The sequence below is a fragment of the Phocoena sinus genome, chromosome 11 (assembly GCF_008692025.1).
Source record: "Phocoena sinus isolate mPhoSin1 chromosome 11, mPhoSin1.pri, whole genome shotgun sequence".
Taxonomy (NCBI): domain Eukaryota; kingdom Metazoa; phylum Chordata; class Mammalia; order Artiodactyla; family Phocoenidae; genus Phocoena; species Phocoena sinus.
In genome coordinates this window covers 73,448,098-73,466,152 of record NC_045773.1, presented here as the reverse complement: position 1 = coordinate 73,466,152, position 18,055 = coordinate 73,448,098, and the positions used below count along the sequence as shown (strand labels likewise).

Genomic DNA, 18,055 nt, shown 5'->3' with positions numbered 1-18,055 from the left:
TCTCCTACCCTGCTGCCCCAGATCAAAATGATAGAAGCTTTACTCTGGGCAAATGTGTCCAAGAACCATGGACACCTGCTTCTGTACCTCCCAATCTAGGGTGACAGGTTCACCCCAAGAGGGGCAGGAGATCAGCATCTCTCATCTCCTTCATCTCTGTGTTGCAGAACCTCTGTGCTAGGCAAGCACAGCTAAAAGGACTGGGCCTTCCTCTCATCTTCTAGTCATAGGGAAGCTTTACCCCAGATGGACCCTGCTTGCCACATCCTGGCTTTCTCACAGGGAATAAGCTTCACACCAGAAGAGACAAGCCTTGAAGACAAGGGGCTACCATCTCTGTCCAGATCCTCACTCTTAGATCCAGGAAAGTCTTTCAGAGAGAAGCTGCTTGCTACTCCCAACCCCAGCTCTAGTACAGAAGTACAAAGATTCATCCTGTAAGAGAGAGCCAGCCCTTAATATCAGAGAGCTCTGCAGCTCTCCCTATAGGGACTGACTATTTGGGAAAGAGCATCTGAAGTTCATGGCTAAGGGTGTTTTAAAACAATGGAGATCCTGGTGGAGGAATTAAGGGGAAGCTGGTCACTCTGTGATACTAGTAACAACAAACAAAACAGTGCACCAGCTAAAAGTTTAACAAAGGAAAAAGATAGCTAAAAAGAGTCTTCCTGGGGTCAGAGCAAAACTTAAAGGCTGGCCAACCTTGACTCTGCAGAGTGACCTGAAATCATTTAGATCAATCTGTGGAGCAATTTATGCACAAGAGTATTATCCAAACAATAGAACTGTCAGCCAGCAGTTAGTGGAAGATAACAGCTGTGTATCATACCAATAGGGTCACACCAGCCAGAAACTTAGTGGAGAGATCAGGAAAAGTGACAGGTAAAGAGAGCTTGACTAAAACCACAGTCATCCCTGGTGATTGAGGAGACTGTCCTCATGCTCAAGGCTGTACCCTCTGAGGAGCAACATCCAAGGCTGCATACCAAGAGGGAAAGAGACTTTACTAAATTAGCCCAGCCAGGTCACTAAACAAACAACCAAACAAGCAAACAATAACAACAAGCCCCAGGGAGGAGAGGGAATTATTAGCTAGAGTTGCTCCAATATATTACCTAAAATGTCCATTTTCAACAGCAACAACAAAATACTTAGATGTTCAAAGAGACAGATATGTATGATCCATAAACACAGGAAGAATAAGCAGACAACACAAACTGCCTTCGAGGGGGTCCAGATGTTAGGCTTAGCAGACAGAAACTAAATAGCTATTATAAATGGTGTTCAAAGAACTAAAAGAAACCATGTGCAAATAACAAAAGGAAGGTATGGTTACTGTGTCTCACAAAATAGAGAATATCAATTAAGAGACAGAAATTATAGAAACAAGTGGAAATTCTGGGGTTGAAAAGTACAATGACTGACATGAAAAATTCAGTAGAGGGGCTCAATAGTAACTGAACTGACAGAAGGAAGAATCAGCGAACTTGAAGACAGATTGTTAAAGGTTATACAGTCTAAGGAACAAATAGAAAAAAGAATGAAGAAAAATTAATAGTGTTTCAGAAAAATATGAGACACCATTAAGTGAACCAGTGTATGCAATGGGACTACAGAAGGGAAGAAAAGAAAGAGCAGAAAAAATATTCAAGGAAATAATGATGGAAAACTTCTCAACTTTGGTGAAAATTACTAATCACATCCAAACAGCTCAGCAAGCTCCAAGTAGGATAAACGTATAGCAATCCATACTCAGACACATTCTAGTAGAAATGCTGAAAGGCAAAGACAAAAAGAAAATCGTGAAAGGCAAGAGAAAATCACCTCATCAAATACAGTGGAACCTCAACAATATTAACAGCCGACTTCTCATTAGCAATGCAGGTCAGATAGCAGTGGGATGACGTATTCCAAATGCTGAAAAGAAAAACTGTCAACAACAAATATGTCAAGAAACATGTTCAGCAAAACTGTGTTTCAAAAATGAAGGCAAAATAAAGATATTCTCAGATACACAAAAACTGGAGAATTTTTTTGCTAGCAGACCCATATAAAAAATACTAAAGGAAGTTATTCTGGCTGGAAGCAAGTTGTACCAGACAATAATTTGAATCCACACCTACACACACCACACACACACACACACACACACACACACACACACACGTGCACACACACACACATGACAAAGAGTATCTATAAAGGTAATTATGTAGGTAAATATAAGAGAATATAGAATTGTGTTATTTATTTTCCTTTCTTAATAGATTTAAAAGCAATTGTATAAAACAAGATATATAATTGTAATATTGTGTCTATAATATATAGATGTATAATATATTTGATAGTAGCAACATAATTGAGGTGGGTGGTAACAAAGCTGTGTTGGAGTAGGGAGTGACAGGCTTTTTTTCACCCTAAGATGTTTGGGTTGTCTTTATTTGGTATAGGAGCACACAATTTGTCACATTAAAAAATAATGTAGCTCTTCCCCACTAATTCACACTGATACTTTTGTGTATTAAACTGTATTAATTACCTTTTGCAATATTACATTCCTTCCTGACTTTTTGCAGTAACTTTCTCAGAGTTATGTTTTGCTTTTAAATAAGTATGGTAGGGCTTCCCTGGTGGCGCAGTGGTTGAGAGTCCACCTGCCAATGCAGGGGACGCGGGTTCGTGCCCCGGTCCGGGAAGATCCCACATGCTGCGGAGCAGCTAGGACCGTGAGCCATGGCCGCTGAGCCTGCGCGTCCGGAGCCTGTGCTCCGCAACGGGAGAGGCCACAACAGTGAGAGGCCCGTGTACCAAAAAAATAAAAATAAAATAAAATAAAATAAAAATAAATAAGTATGGTAGTTTTACCTCTTATGAGAAAAAGAGTAAGATCTCATCCCGTAGGTTTCAAATATATTGCCACAGTAGTGTACCTAGTATTTTCTTCTTTTAATTTCATGTCTCAATCCTGGTGTTTTTTATTTATGTTTTTGTTTTTATTTACTTTCTTGATTAGACTTGCTGTAGCAGGATTCTTTTTCCAAATCTGAGAGTCTTTCCTTTTTTTTTTGGTAAGGAATTTTAATCCATTCACACTTATTGTGCTAATTGATCATTTGGTTTTATTCTCTCAATCTTATTCATGACATAAATAGATGATTTAATTCTGCATGACTTATGCTTTTGTTTTGGATACAAGGATTCTCCTTACGAAGATTATTATGAGAGAATTCCAGTTCTGAATTTTATATGCAGTATTCAATACATATGATTGGGGCAGATATAAACCTATTTAAGAACATTTCTTTTTTCCTTCCCTTATCTTCATGAAGACAAATTGAGTGGCAGTAATAATGCGAACAAAAGACAAAAAATCGCTCAAGACTTTCTCAACTCCATTGATCAAACAGGAGAACTCTTGGCAATGTTTGAAGATGATGAAATTGATGAAGTTAAACAAGAAAGAATGGAGGTATAGTACATGCTTCCCTTTTTAGGGTAATAGAATAACTGCAGTGCATATACTATTTGGTTCTAGTCTTACGTTCTTTAAATGTGGTCTGAAATGTCCAAATCAGTGGTTTCATGTCTGAAGGCAGTATTGTGTAGTGGAGTAACCCTGGAAAGGATGTCAAACTCAGCCTTCGTAGCTGACTTTGGGAAACAACTTCAGTTTTCTGTTTCTTTGTTTCCTCCTTTGAATATGAGTAGGTTTCCCTAAGCTTCCTTCTGGATCTTACTTTTACTGATACTATTTTATTCCAGAAAAGCTAGTTTATAATTAAATATTTACTTAGTTTTTGTACCAAACCATCCAGTTATCTTTGTGGACAAAGGTAATCCTTACTGCTTTTGCGTTGGCATATAGTGTGAAGAGCTATTTTTCCAGCTGTAGTTGCAGCCTCTGGTTGGACTCACCAGATAAGGTAGGATCCAGGGCAATTCCATGCTTTATATCACTGTAAAACACAGTTAGTGACATGTGTTTGGATTCCCTGGGTATGTTTTAACAATGAATATGAAAATTGTATGCCTTCTGTTTACCCTAGCTTTCTATTCATAAAATGGTTTCCTTAAATACTTGTGGAAAAATAAAAGTAGTGATTGATTTCATCTGAGTGCCTTCTAAAATATAAGGCATTATTCTTATCATTCTTATTCTTATAATACTTTTACATGTAAAAAAACAAATCTCCATTTTTCCCCTTCTCTTTAAATTGGTCAAGAGAGGTAATTCCAGAGCTCCGAAAGATCGTGCTAAGTGCTGACTTTATCATAGTCTCTGTGCATGCTAAAAATATAATTATTTCATGTTAAATTTTGGAGGAAGTCCAATAGACATATATGCTTTATAAAATTTAACCACCTTCTTTAAAGAATTAGTATGCTTAGATCATGTACTGTGATCTAAAGGCAATGTTCTTCTTAGGTATCAATTACCTTAGAAATGTGTGGTTATCTTGGTTTGAGGCAACTGCAAATGATTTTAGTTCGCCTTGGGCCAAAAACATGCTAAGTTGTCCAAAGCAGATGATAAACATGTATTTCTGATGTCATTATGGCCTAAACAGGATATGATTGTTTCGTGGCATGGTTTCACTTATGATGCATTACACAGAGAGCAAATATTGTTTATGCTTTATTTTTTAAACATTTTTATATTATACAAACGGGCATTAAGAAAAACTTATTAAGGAAGGACTCTACAGAAAACATTAGTAAAATTGAACAAGTAGCTTTTCAGTTTTGACAGGAAGATCTCTGTCAACCACGCCTGTTGCCCGGAAGGGCATTTCACAGTCAAGGAGAAGAGAAGAAATGGAGCATGTTGTAACACTGAGCTCATAATAGCAGGCTACTGTAGGCCTGGAAGAGTGATGAGCCAGTAAGGTACAAGTTCAAGTAAATAAAATATTTGGAAGTGCAGGATAGAAAAAGCTTGGGAGCTTATGTGGTTTATATTTCTCTCCCCTGTAGTTATATTGTATATTACATAGTGGTAACCAGGATAATAAAATATCAATAGTTGATAAAAATAGTTACAAGAAAGTCAGCTTCACCTATACAATAAAAATTAGATTGGCAGTTTCTCTAAGCTTTGTATCATAACTAAAATCTCTAACCAAGATAACAAAGAGTAGTTTTGAGATTCTGTTCATCCAAATAACAGAGTTTAAACTGGATAAAAAAATGCTGAACTTGTAGACATAACTATAGACAGTAAAAAGTGGAACCGTTAAGAGCATAGGCCTTGCCTGCTTCTAATTTGACAGGTTATAGTTTCAAGCGTAAACCACAACTGTGGCAGTCCATATGAAACCACTTTGGACTCACAGACTGCAATCCCTTGCTTTTAAAGTGCAGTAGAATAATCAGTCCTGGCATCACTCAGTGATTTAATTTTCCTCTAAGCATCACTTACAGTTGTAGAAACTTTGTTTACTACCTTCTCCCCTAGAATGTATGAAAATGGTATAGACCTACCAACAAAGCTTGTTATTGTTTTTTTTTCTTTTTTCTTTTATTTAAATGTAATTTAGAAGAGAAAAAAATTTATAGACACAAGCTCGCTTGGGACCCTAGATTTTTCTCAAAATATTGAGCAAGCATATGAAAAACTGAGTTCTTTCCCATTGTTTTCAGCTGATTTCTGTGTGTGCCTGGCTTTGTGTTTTACTCATAATTTACTTCATTAAGTATTATGTGATTTGAAATATAAAAAATGTCTGAATTTTTATATCCATTTCTACTTGCTAGTCCATTATCATATTAAGTTAACTAACGCTTACCCCATTTGTTTTTCTCCAGCACCAAATTTTTAACACTTTGGTGTGTGTGTAGTAGAGATCTGTGATCCATGACCTCTGAAGACCCTTCTAAATTATCAAGTAAAGATTAAATAATGTTCAGAATTGCTTTAGTGTATTCGAGGGACTGGGAAAGAGAAGCAGGGAAATGATAAGCATAATACATATAAATACTCACAACTCCCCTCCAACCACCCCTCAGATCCCCTAAACCCACCCCAGAATGACCCACGTGTGTTTGGCTGTTGATCCTGTTTCTCACATTCTAAGTTTTTGAGATCTAATCAACTAAATGTGACTGTGTCAACCAAAGGCCAAGGAAGGGTCACTACAGCCTGCAGGTAGCTTTGTGTTTTCTTGCCAGAGGACCTGTGGTCACTCACAGAAGAGCTTGCCTAAAACCCCACTGCTCTCCTGTGCAGGAACTTGGAGAAGCTCAAGTTTGTCATTAATCAAGTAAAATATCTGGTCTACTGAACTGCTAGGTTTTGTGAAGAAGATGTAAATAAGGAACACCTAAAAAATTGGGTGAGCTCTCTACCTCCTGACTAACCCTCAAACTGGTAAAATAAACAGGAGAACAAAGATTAGAGCTCACCAAAGAGCAGCCTTTAAACAGCCTAGGGTGCTGAAAATCCCCAGTGACTGTTTATCTTGTGTTTTCAAGTTAGAGGCCTAATCCTGGAATCTAGAGAAAAAGCAGAATGGAATACATAAACTGTAAGGCAGCCTAAAAATTGTTTAATTGACTGAAAGTTGAGTAAGATCCCAAGTGGTCATCTAAATTTAACCTGAAGTGACTAGTCATAGATTTTTAAGTACAAAGTTTCTTATAAAGGTTGAATGATCACAGAAATCAGGTATACCATTCAGTTATGCTCCAAGTGTAATAAGCTTATGATCCCTGGGGGTTTTGAGTCCTAGTGTTATAGTTTTTGGAGCTAGGTAGACTGGAACCTCGTTGAGAGAGATGGCTGACTATAGAAGTTCTCCATCTTCTCCTGTTTATGAAATGTGATAGTTCAACACTTCCCCTTTTCTATCTGTCATGGTTTCTGTAGTTAAAAGTAAAATAAAATGCCTTCAAGACTGAGTTGAAATATAATATCTTAGATAAGATTTATCATAAAAAGGCTAATCCCAATAAGATAAATGTTTACAAATACCAAAAACACTGAAAAGATTGAGTTAAAAAACTGAAACCCAGAACAAAGTTTAAAATATACATGTATATGGGATTAAGAAATGCAGAATTTATATACTAGAGAGATATAGTTTATATACATATGTACATTCATGATATATATAAATATGCATATATATTTACACACGTGCATATACTATGCCTACATGTGTATATATGCCTACATGTGTATGTATGTATCTTCCAAAACCCATCCCACCCACAGCAGCTGATAGAATGACATGCCCTGATTGGCTTAGCCTAAGTCATATGCTCCATCTCCAAAGAGGGTACAGTTAACCTCTGTAAAAGCCTGGATCCCTGAAGCTTTCAGAAGAAGGAATAGATGCTGGAAAGGCAGCCACGAAAGTTCTTAAGTGTAAAGTACCTCATGTTATGTGTAAGAATTGAGACTGGTGCATCACAGTCTTGACTCTGCTCAGATCTCTGGGAAGTTTTCCCTAAGAGACAGCATGTTAGAATGAGTGGAAATCATTTTCTTTGGATTCAGGCAAACCATCCATCCATCCTTTCACTCTTTAATTCATTCAGCATTTATTAGAGCTTCTTTTGTAAATCAGTCACTATTTCTAGGTCCTGAGGTTATGACTATAAAAAAAACAAAATATGGTTTCTGCCCTCACAATCCTTTAGTAGTAACTGGCAAATCAAAAGGTAACTAAGTACTCTGGTGAGGGGAATACAAGCCCAATAAATGGTTGCCATTTTTATTATTATTACTCTATTTGATCTTGAATTTTGAACCCTCTAGGTGGGTTATTGGTTGTGTGATGGAGCCATGTATATTCTATTTCACTTGCTATTTTATTTGAAATTTTGTTTATCCTGAAGTAAAGCACATTACATCTTCAAGAAATTTTTTATCATTAACTTCAGACAGGTCCATAGAATTAACTTCAGTGTGGTTTGAAGAGGGCACAGAACAGAAAAATGAGAAGTAGGCTCCATTTTAAAACATGAAATAGTGTAATATGTCAGGATTCGTTTCTGAAAGAGATTCAAGAGAACACATCAGTATGTCTTTTATTCTTTTGAAAGTAACTTCTGTTCAGATAATTTAAAAATACTCTATGAAATCATTCTTCAGGGAATATTAATAGAAATACCACCCAAAACCTTTGGTAATTCTAGCTACACAGAGCAGAATTAATGTAATTTAGTATATGTTTTTCTGGCCTAGAAACTGCAGAACAGGGAGTATTACGTGACTTTAGGAGAACCCAAAGTTTGGTGTAATGTGTAGCTCAGAAACTGATTTCCAACTCTATCAAACTACTTTTTATCCACACCTTCTGATTATGTAATGGTAGAGATCTGTATATTCATTGCCATAAAACATCTGGAGAAGACATTTTTCAATTAATGACATGAAAAGTAAGTTACAGATCTTATAAAAATAGAACAGTCCCTAACTCTTACCCAGGTACTTATCGTTCTATAGCTTAGCACATCAGATTTGACAGATGGTTCTCAAGGGATTCTTTTAGGCTTTTCTTAACCATGTGAACTCTGGGCTCTTAACCATGTGAACTTAGGGTAGAGTCAGACTTCTGCTTTGCTCAGAGTGCCCCACATACCAGGTGTGAAGCTGGAAGTGGTTGGGTGGTGGTGGTAGTAGTTTAATCAATCTCTTGGGTTATGCTTTGCTATAGAAAAATTTTAGAGCAAGATCAGTCAAATAACTACCATCTTTATGATAAAAAATTTAGCATCACTTCCATTTTTGTCTTCCACCCTCAGACCCGTTTAGAATTTTTTACTCTTTAGTGTGGGTGAAATTTAAAAGATTCTTCTCCCTGCCCCTTCCCTAGTCTATTGAGGAGTAAAATACATTGTAACAGCATTGAAGCAGTACTCATAGTAGTCATATTTCCTTTAATCCAAATCAGGGCTTATGATCCGATGTCCACAAGTGTCTTTTGTTATGGAGACAGAATATTTTAACTCAGGCCTTGGTAGTAAAACATAGGAACAGTGATTGCCATTCACTTCCACCTTCCCCACCGAGGAGTTTCAGCTTCAGGAAAGTAGAGAATCCTTTCTAGGGTGAAGATATGCACCAGTACTGCACACTCATCATCCGTGTCTCCCAGCGCTGATGTGCCGGCGTGGGCCTTACTGCGCTGCACTGTTCAGTCTTGCTAAGTGGATATTCGACTAACACATCTGAATATACTGTCCAGTTAAGTTTTTAATAGAATCAATCAATATTTTCTTTCTCAAATAATTTCAGTTTGTCCTTTTGAAAATGAAACCCTTCTCTTTTAAAAGATACATTTCAAGGGTTTTCTCAGAGATCACTCCACCAGCTTGTTTATAAAACACCTTGGCGGGGAAGAGTTTTAAAATATCATCGAATTTCAGAACGCCACAGGATTTACCACTAATTTACATTTAATGTTTGTAGTTCTCGAGTTGTGGCTGTTGTAATAACCAAAATGTTTTTTCCCTGAATATTTTGTAGATTATGTTTCCCGATTCTTTCTCCTTCACCCACATTCCCCACAGTAGGCGGGTAGATTGTTGTTACATAGTCTAGCCTTTTTTTATCTTATTGGTTTAATCGCAACAAGTTAGTCCTTCTAAATATGAAAATAAATTTATTCTGTGGAAAGAGTTTTGTCTTTTTAGCGCTATCACTTCTTTAGTGGCATTAACAGATCATTAGTTGTTTGGTATAGATCATTACCCTCTATCCCGTAATTTATTTGTTGCCTTAAGATCAACTCTTATTGTTCACCACTTTATGGTAAATCATGCAAATCAGGCTGCTTAATGCAATTAGACTTATTCTTAGCTCATTGTATTCCTCATCTAGAATTCTGGAGTAAGCTGTAAATATTTAGTGATCCGTGTAATCTGTTGCATGTGGATGTCTGTTGGGAACTCTCCTTTTCATAAGCATTGGTGCGAAGGACAGATCAGGTGCTGCCAGGCTTCTGCTTTTCATGACTCCATTTTCTACAGTAGAAACTTAAGTCCTTAGCACATTATTCATGCATCTTTCATGATCTGGCCCCAACAGACTTTTTCATCTTCATCTCCCACCATTCCTGCTCGCCCCGCTTTTCCCATATTACCTCCCAAAAGGCACATGTACACACACATACACACACACACACAACCACCACCACCACACACGATTTAAGGAACCCCCTCGGACTTATAGTTCCCTAAATAGGCATTCAGCTTTTCTTCCCTTCCCCTGAGCTTTCTCTATCCGGCAACATCTCAGTTCTGATATTTTAGTATGTGATAGATTGTAACTAGTAGTTTTTTCTTAGTTTGACTTACTAAGTAAGGTCCTTGAAAGCATGGACTTATTTTATTTACTTTCATATCTTCTATACCCAGCACAGTGCCTTGAACATTACAAACTTTCATTAAATATTTGTCCAAATATGGTGAATAAAATAGGTGATATATGCAAATATTATTAATCTATCCTTTGGATGATCTGAATTTTTTTTCTCTTTTGCTTAAAGAATGCAGTTTCTGGGTGTATAAAGTTAGTCTTTTCTTCTGATTCATGTAGGATTGCAAAGAAAGCTATAGATCTTTATGAAATTTTTGTGTCAGGAGCTCTTCAACACATCTTTTACAGGGGCTTTCCAGTTGCTAATAGTTTTCATTGCTTGAATAACTTCCTGTTCAAATTAGAGTAGTGGCTTTTCCACAGTTCTAGCTGTAGAAGTTCTCCTAACCACACTGCTTCAGTATTGACCTGCAGTGTTCTAGATCTGTCTACAGGCTGATACTGAGCATCAGTTTTAATTTCAATTAGCAGACTTTTTTTTCAAATGGATCAATACCATATGTGACTATTGGTTCATTCTCTCTAGTTACCAATTCAGAACATTTGGCAGTAAATGTTATACACTTTTCCTTGTGTATTTGCTATTATAAGATTTTATGATTTAGCATTTTCAAATAATAACATGCTTATTCACTTCTCTGATCCATTATATATCTCCTCTGGACAATTCTTTTAGTTATTGGTTGATTTCTACTTAGAAAATATCAATAGTTTGAATTTGCATGTGCCTTAGGTTACTGTTGAATTTTTTGTGGCATGGAAATTTTGCATTTCCATTCATTCTACTTCATACAATAGGAAACTTGTTTCACTCAGTCCTTCTAACACTAAGAAACAATTGACCAACAAATCACCAGATTCACAAAAGTTACTTTTGCATTTATCTGCCTCATCTACTATATTGATAAGACTGTGGGCTTGAATTTAATATTCAATTCAAATTAATATTACATTCATCATTCATTTTTACCATCACTACTTTGGCTATTATATTCAGTTACAAAGGGAAGTGTTTTGCCATACTCCCACAGTTAATAACATAGCCATGTAATGAACTTTTTAAAGTGTGGTATTTAATTTTAAAGTGACCAAGTAATAAGTATTAACAATTTGGGCATTTTATCATACTCTTTAAAAATATTTATTAAATCTTATTTTAAACGCCCTTTTTTAATTTTTTATTCTTTTGGTTTCCATTCTTTTGAAAATTTTAATATATCTTAGACACTCATCATTGTACAAATCAATCAACAGATTATGTTAATTCTATTAAAATTTTGTAAAAAATCTCAACTAGAATAGGTCTTTATCATTCCTCATGTTGAGTATGGTTAACTGCTGCATCTCTCAGATGAGTCTTAATATCATTTGCTTAGATCAGTGGTTCCCAGTCACATGGGGAGTTGTTTTTTTTTTAATTGGAGTGTAGTTGATTTACAACGTTGTGTTAGTTTCAGGTGTACAGCAAAGTAGATCTGTTATACATGTACATATATCCGCTCTTTTGGGATTGACATATACACACTACTGTATACAAAATAACTAATAAGGACCTACTGTATAGCACAGGGAACTCTTCGCAATACTTTGTAATGGCCTATATGGGAGAAGAATTTAAATTTTAAAAGTCCTTTTAAAAGTCCTTGAAGAAAAGACATCTATTTCTTGTAGTAATTCTGCACCTTAAATAGGAGACAGCCATTAATCGTGGGTTTATTGACCTGCTCTCAAATATGGAGAAGCTGTAAGTACAGAAATGACCACCTTTGGGAAGACACACTGTGGAAAAATCCAAAATCACTGAGGTAATTGTTTTAATTTTGAAAAAATATCTTATTATATAAAAGCTCTACCAGAGCTTTTAAGTAATTTAAAATTAGACTTTATTTACCAAAATTCAGTATGTACACAAATATCTCAAAATACTTCTGTATTCCTTTGTTATATCTGTAGAAATTATCCAAGTGAGGGAGACACTGAAAGAGGACTAAGAAGAGAGGGAGGGAGGGAGGGAGATGGAGATGGAGACAGAGAGAGAGAAAGAGAGAGTGAGAGAGAGAGAAGGAAAGAGGAAGAAAGAAAGAATTGAAACCTTTTTCCCTAGACGGTAGCTTTGTGTAAAGTTCTATTATCCATCTGGGTTTAGCAGGGAAGATATCTGAATCTTGGAAGACTTGTTCCTTGTAGCCCTACAATAAGTTCATTAAAATCAATAAAATAAAATAGCCTAATGTAAGACAGTTATCACTCTTAGTTTAAAAAAAAAAAAGTCTTCAAGTGAAATTTTTGGGAATTTCCCCCATCCTCTTAAACAGTTCTTTTTGGGGGTGGGGCTGTGAATGCGGGTTCTTAGTTCTCCCACCAGGGATTGAACCCGTGCCCCCTGCATTGACAGCGCAGAGTCTTAACCACTGGACTGCCAGGGAAGTCCCTTAAGCAGTTCTTATTGATGATCCATCATATGTTTTTTGTTTGTTTGTTTGTTTTTTATTTATTTATTTTTGGCTGCGTTGGGTCTTCGTTGCTGCACGCTGGCTTTCTCTAGTTGTGGCGAATGGGGGCTACTCTTCATTGCGGTGTGCAGGCTTCTCATTGCGGTGGCTTCTTTTGTTGTGGAGCACGGGCTCTAGGGCACGCAGGCTTCAGTAAGTTGTGGCGTGCGGGCTCCAGAGCACAGGCTCAGTAGTTGTGACTCACGGGCTTAGCTGCTCTACGGCATGTGGGATCTTCCTGGACCAGGTCTCAAACCCGTGTCCCCTGCATTGGCAGGCGGATTCTTAACCACTACGCCACCAGGGAAGCCCCATCATATAGTTTTGAAGTAGAAAATGTAGTACATCATTTGTATAATTAAATATTGCTTAAACTTTTCCTGTGACTCATAGAAACTCATCACTTAATTTATTGTAACCAAAGAGTGATGAGGTATCTTGATGGCCTGGATATTATTTCTTTGGGCTATTGGTCATCTCAAACTCATCAACTCTTCTAAAAAATTCTTCTACTAGTACCCCTTGGTATTATTTTAAATCCTTCCACTTGTGTGGGACTTGGGTACTTTCATATATAATGACTGTAGGCCAGCTGGTTATATTCAGGAGTTATTCAAAGAATTGTGGATTCTCTGAGGCAAGAAAATTTATAACTCATTTTAATACACTTTAATAATCTTGAACCTCATCTCTCAATCTACCCCCTTCCTTCCCAGAAACCAAACCAAAGTTGGGTGGGGGGGGGGGTTGGAAATCACATTTTATTTAACCTAGAAAATGTTTTTGTTTAAATTGTACCTAGGATTATTTAATGTTCACTTGGGTGTGGAGAAATAGACTATATTAGTGGGAACATAAGTTGATACATAGCTTTCTGGAGAAAAGTGTAGCAATCTCTATCAAGCGCATTAATTTTAAAAACCCTATATGCCTTTGATCCAGAAATTGCCTTTCTAGGTACTATACTAAGGATATAATTGAACAGAGACTTTTTTGAAAAATCAAGTGTATTCATTGTTTATTTATAGAAAAACTTGTTTAACAATGGAGATATTAAAGTTGTAAAGTTTCTTCTTAGCATAGCTTTTGCTACAGCCCATAGATTTTAACAATATATAATACTTCTATGATTTAAATACTGTTTTGTAAACATCCTCGAGAATTGCCCTTTAGCCTCATTGATGTAGGAGAATATTTGACATATGTGGGCGTATACTTTCCAGGCTGGATGTTTCGTCTGCTTCAGCCTCTATTGGGTGTTTTAGTTGCTTTATTGCATAGTAGTCAGGTTGTTAGCTGTATTCTTTTTAGTGTTAGGAATTCATTAGAACTTACTAGGTATCCTATCCTAATATGTCGCGACTTTTTGTAACTGACTTATGGACAGGCTAGGGAGATGTTTATGTATCTATTAGATCATTATTATCAATAGTATTCTGTTGCTTTTCATCTTTCCTAAAAGTAAGCCTTTTATTGCTGTGATGTATTTGCAAATATCTCCTTTAATGTCCCACCATTTTTCTTGTATATAGTCCAGTTCTCCTACATTAGGAGGGAGAAGTTCAAGAGTTTTTCTTCATTGTTGATAGACTCTTCATCAGTAGAAACTGGTTCTCTTGGTCCAGTGAATACCAGGCTTGCTATATCTTTGCCTGTCTTTACTGTTAATCTTTCTGAACCAATTAGTTTGGATGTAACTGTCGTTAATAGTATATTAAGAGTATTTCCTTTAATTTCTTTCAATTGATGACATTACCCTATTTACCTTTATTTACATAGCACATATGTTGTTTATTCTTTTTACTATTTTTTTAATTTAATTTTTATTTTATATTGGAATATAGTTGATTTAAAACGTTGTGTTAGTTTCAGCAAAGTGATTCAGGTATACGTATACATATATCCATTCTTTTTATTTACTTCTTTCTCTTTTCCCTATAATTTTTTTTTCACACACACACACACACACACACACACACACTGTATTTTATTTTTACAAGAGATAAATAAACTGACACCAAGCATTGTAAATGGATGACCACAACAAAAGCAACAATGATTGAAATTACCAAACACGAAACACACTCGTACTATGTCATAATATTGACATTCAGTCCAGTAATCCTCCACCGTAACAGCTCCTTTACTTTGCAGTGAAAATTGATTTGTATATTTTTTTGCCTCTGAGTCCTTGTGGGATTTTTTTTTATTATTCAAACAAAGTCACAAAAATTATAATCATCCTCATCAGTTCACTCAGTCCCATGTAATCAGTTTTTTTTTCATCTTGATCTTTGTTAGCACTTTTATGAATTCATCAGTTTTCCATTAGGGTTCTGAAAATGCTTATTGATTCAGTTCAGCAGTTTAGTCAGTTACCAGAAACCTGTATTTGTCAGAGTCTTTTCCATGAATTCCTTGAAGATGAAACCCTTTTAAAGGAACATTTTTGCGAAAGCATCAGAGTACACCCAGAACTGTCTCTAAATGACAAAAGACTTAAAAGTGACCACAGTTAAAGATTTGAGGAAAGTTCATAATAATGCAATTGACAAGGAAATTTAGTTATTTCTGAGATATACATTTTAAAGTAATAACTAGAATTATGACTTATAACATTATACCAGAACATATAAGATTTTTAGAAATTTCATGTAATGTCTGAAACATTTATATTAACATATTTCCATACAAATAACCCAAAGAAAGTTCAGTATTAGTTGTTTTTTTGTTTGTTTGTTTGTATTGCATGTTCTTATCAGTCATCAGTTTTATACACATCAGTGTATACATGTCAATCCCAATTGCCCAATTCAGCACACCACCATCCCCACCCCACCGCAATTTTCCCCCCTTGGTGTCCATACGTTTGTTCTCTACATCTGTGTCTCATCTTCTGCACTGCAAACTGGTTCATCTGTACCATTTTTCTAGGTTCCACATACATGCGTTAATATACGATATTTGTTTTTCTCTTTCTGACTTACTTCACTCTGTATGACAGTCTCTAGACCCATCCACGTCTCAACAAATGACTCAATTTCGTTCCTTTTTAGGGCTGAGTAATATTCCATTGTATATATGTACCACAACTTCTTTGTCCGTTCGTCTGTCAATGGGCATTTAGGTTGCTTCCATGACCTGGCTATTGTAAATAGTGCTGCAATGAACATTGGGGTGCATGTGTCTTTTTGAATTATGGTTTACTCTGGGCATATGCCCAGTAGTGGGATTGCTGCATCATATGGTAATTCTATTTTTAGTTTGTTTTTATCTTACTGTATTCCTCTGCTTTTTTTGCTTCCTTGCCCGTTTCCTTTAATTTTTTTAAACTGTAGTTTCAGAATTAACTTGTAGTTAAATCTTTCAATGGTTATTTTTAAATTCTGAGGAATCATAAATCTATATGTCTTAGTTTATGAACCTTAAAAATGAATTCGGTTTTTGTTTTGTTTGGTTTGGCCATACTGCACTGCATGTGGGTTCTTAGTTCCCTGACCAGGGATTAAACCCATGCCCCCTGCAGTGGGAGTGCGGCGTCTTAGCCACTGGACCGCCAGGGAAGTCCCTATTTTATTTTTTTATGCCAGCTACTGTACTAGATCGTGGGGACATAAAGTAGTGTTCACAATACAGTTGTTTTCTTGACAGAACTTGTAATATACCAGAGAAGTAGACATAGTAGTAATAACAACAGAGTCCTATGTGGTACCTGCCACACACTGCCAGACACTGTTCTAAATCCTAACACAGACATCAGCTCACGTCACAGTCTACTCATGAGGTCGATTCTGTTATTATTCCCCTTTTGCAATGAGGACCCTAAAGCACTTGCCGAAGATCACAGTTACAAAGCAAAAGTGCTGGGAAGGAAAATTCATGGGTACCAGCACTATCTGGAAAAGAAAAATAGCAGGAAAGTGTCCTATTTCTTCCAACCTGGAAAAATGTATCTGAAAGACATTGAGTTATATTGTATATGATTACTAGCCTCCCTAGCTTCAAGGCAAAGAAAGTTATTTGTTTTACTTTTGCTTTTCTTTGGCCATTTCAGGTAATGTCTGAACAGAATCACACATTTTAAAAGATAACAGATTTTTTCATATTTGTTTTAAAAATGTGAAACCTCATTATCTTAAATCCACAATTTTCAAAGCCATAGTTGATAAGAGATTACTGTTCCTTCTTTCAAAATTTTTAAAAACACATGCAGGGCCAAGGACACTCAGTTATTTACATACTGATGTGAATCAGATTGCTTACCTCTTAATCATTAGCTGAAAGGGTCTTTCTTTAAAGACATTTAAAGGTCAGCAAAGAGAATAGGTGAAGTAGTTTTGAACTTTAGAGAAATTTAAAGAGTAGAAAACATTAAGCACTGTGCTATATTGTATGTTTGCAGGAAAGAGAAAATTCAAGTGAGACATGCTAGGAAGTTGAGATTTCAGAAATAAAGTGAGAAGACGTCAAACGCCAACTTTGTGTTTTTATAATTTTGCATAATTCTGGACATGGACAAAATTCTCGGTTAATTATGCCTCTTCTGATCCTTAACATAAACTGGATATAGTCCAGATGCATGCGGGTGTTAAAGAGGTTTTTGTAAGATTACTTGGGAATCTACCCACCGTTTAAGACAATATTTCTATGAGAAGATACAGTCCGAATTTAAAACAGACTTTCAGGATATAAGTTGGAGGGTTTTGTACTTTAGTTTCCAAAGTGAATTTTTACATGTTCCAAACTTTCGGTGCAACGGGATGCTTATCGTCTCTGGAAGCTGTTCTATCTGGCTTGTTTTCTCTGGAAACAGAAAATTACTGGTATTAGAGACCAGTAAAAAAATTGGCACCTCCACCTGATATTCTGTAAGGTTATCTAGGATGATCATATTTCCTATTGAGTGAAGGACTTCATGATTGCATTTAGGACTTGATATAATTTATGTCCAAGCTACTGGCAATGTCCTGATGGTGAATTAAAGAGGTATATTAATTCAGTGTGCTATTAAATTTAAAAAGTGTTGGTTACATATAGGAAAGAGGTCAGTTTTTTTCAGGGTGATGATGCAAAGTTGTCATGGGAGTTACACTTCAATAAGAGTTACCACTGTTCTTTCTGTGATTGGTGTACAGACTGTACAAACATCATGGATTCATTTAGAGGCTAGGGATGACAAGCTAAATTTGTTCATTCACTTATAACCCATTTGATGTTGTTTAGAAAAATATTTAGCTCT

The 18,055-nt window shown here is 36.1% G+C and overlaps 1 protein-coding gene across 7 annotated transcripts in view; it reads left to right on the top strand.

Annotated features, from left to right (window-relative positions):
* Positions 1-18,055, top strand: part of SUPT3H (SPT3 homolog, SAGA and STAGA complex component) — a 462,022-nt gene that overhangs the window by 288,937 nt on the left and 155,030 nt on the right. For all 7 annotated transcript variants that reach the window (XM_032649933.1, XM_032649935.1, XM_032649932.1 and 4 more), the window contains one exon: positions 3,330-3,469. In XM_032649933.1, the coding sequence (XP_032505824.1) occupies positions 3,330-3,469 (140 nt within the window). The remainder of the gene's footprint in view (positions 1-3,329; positions 3,470-18,055) is intronic.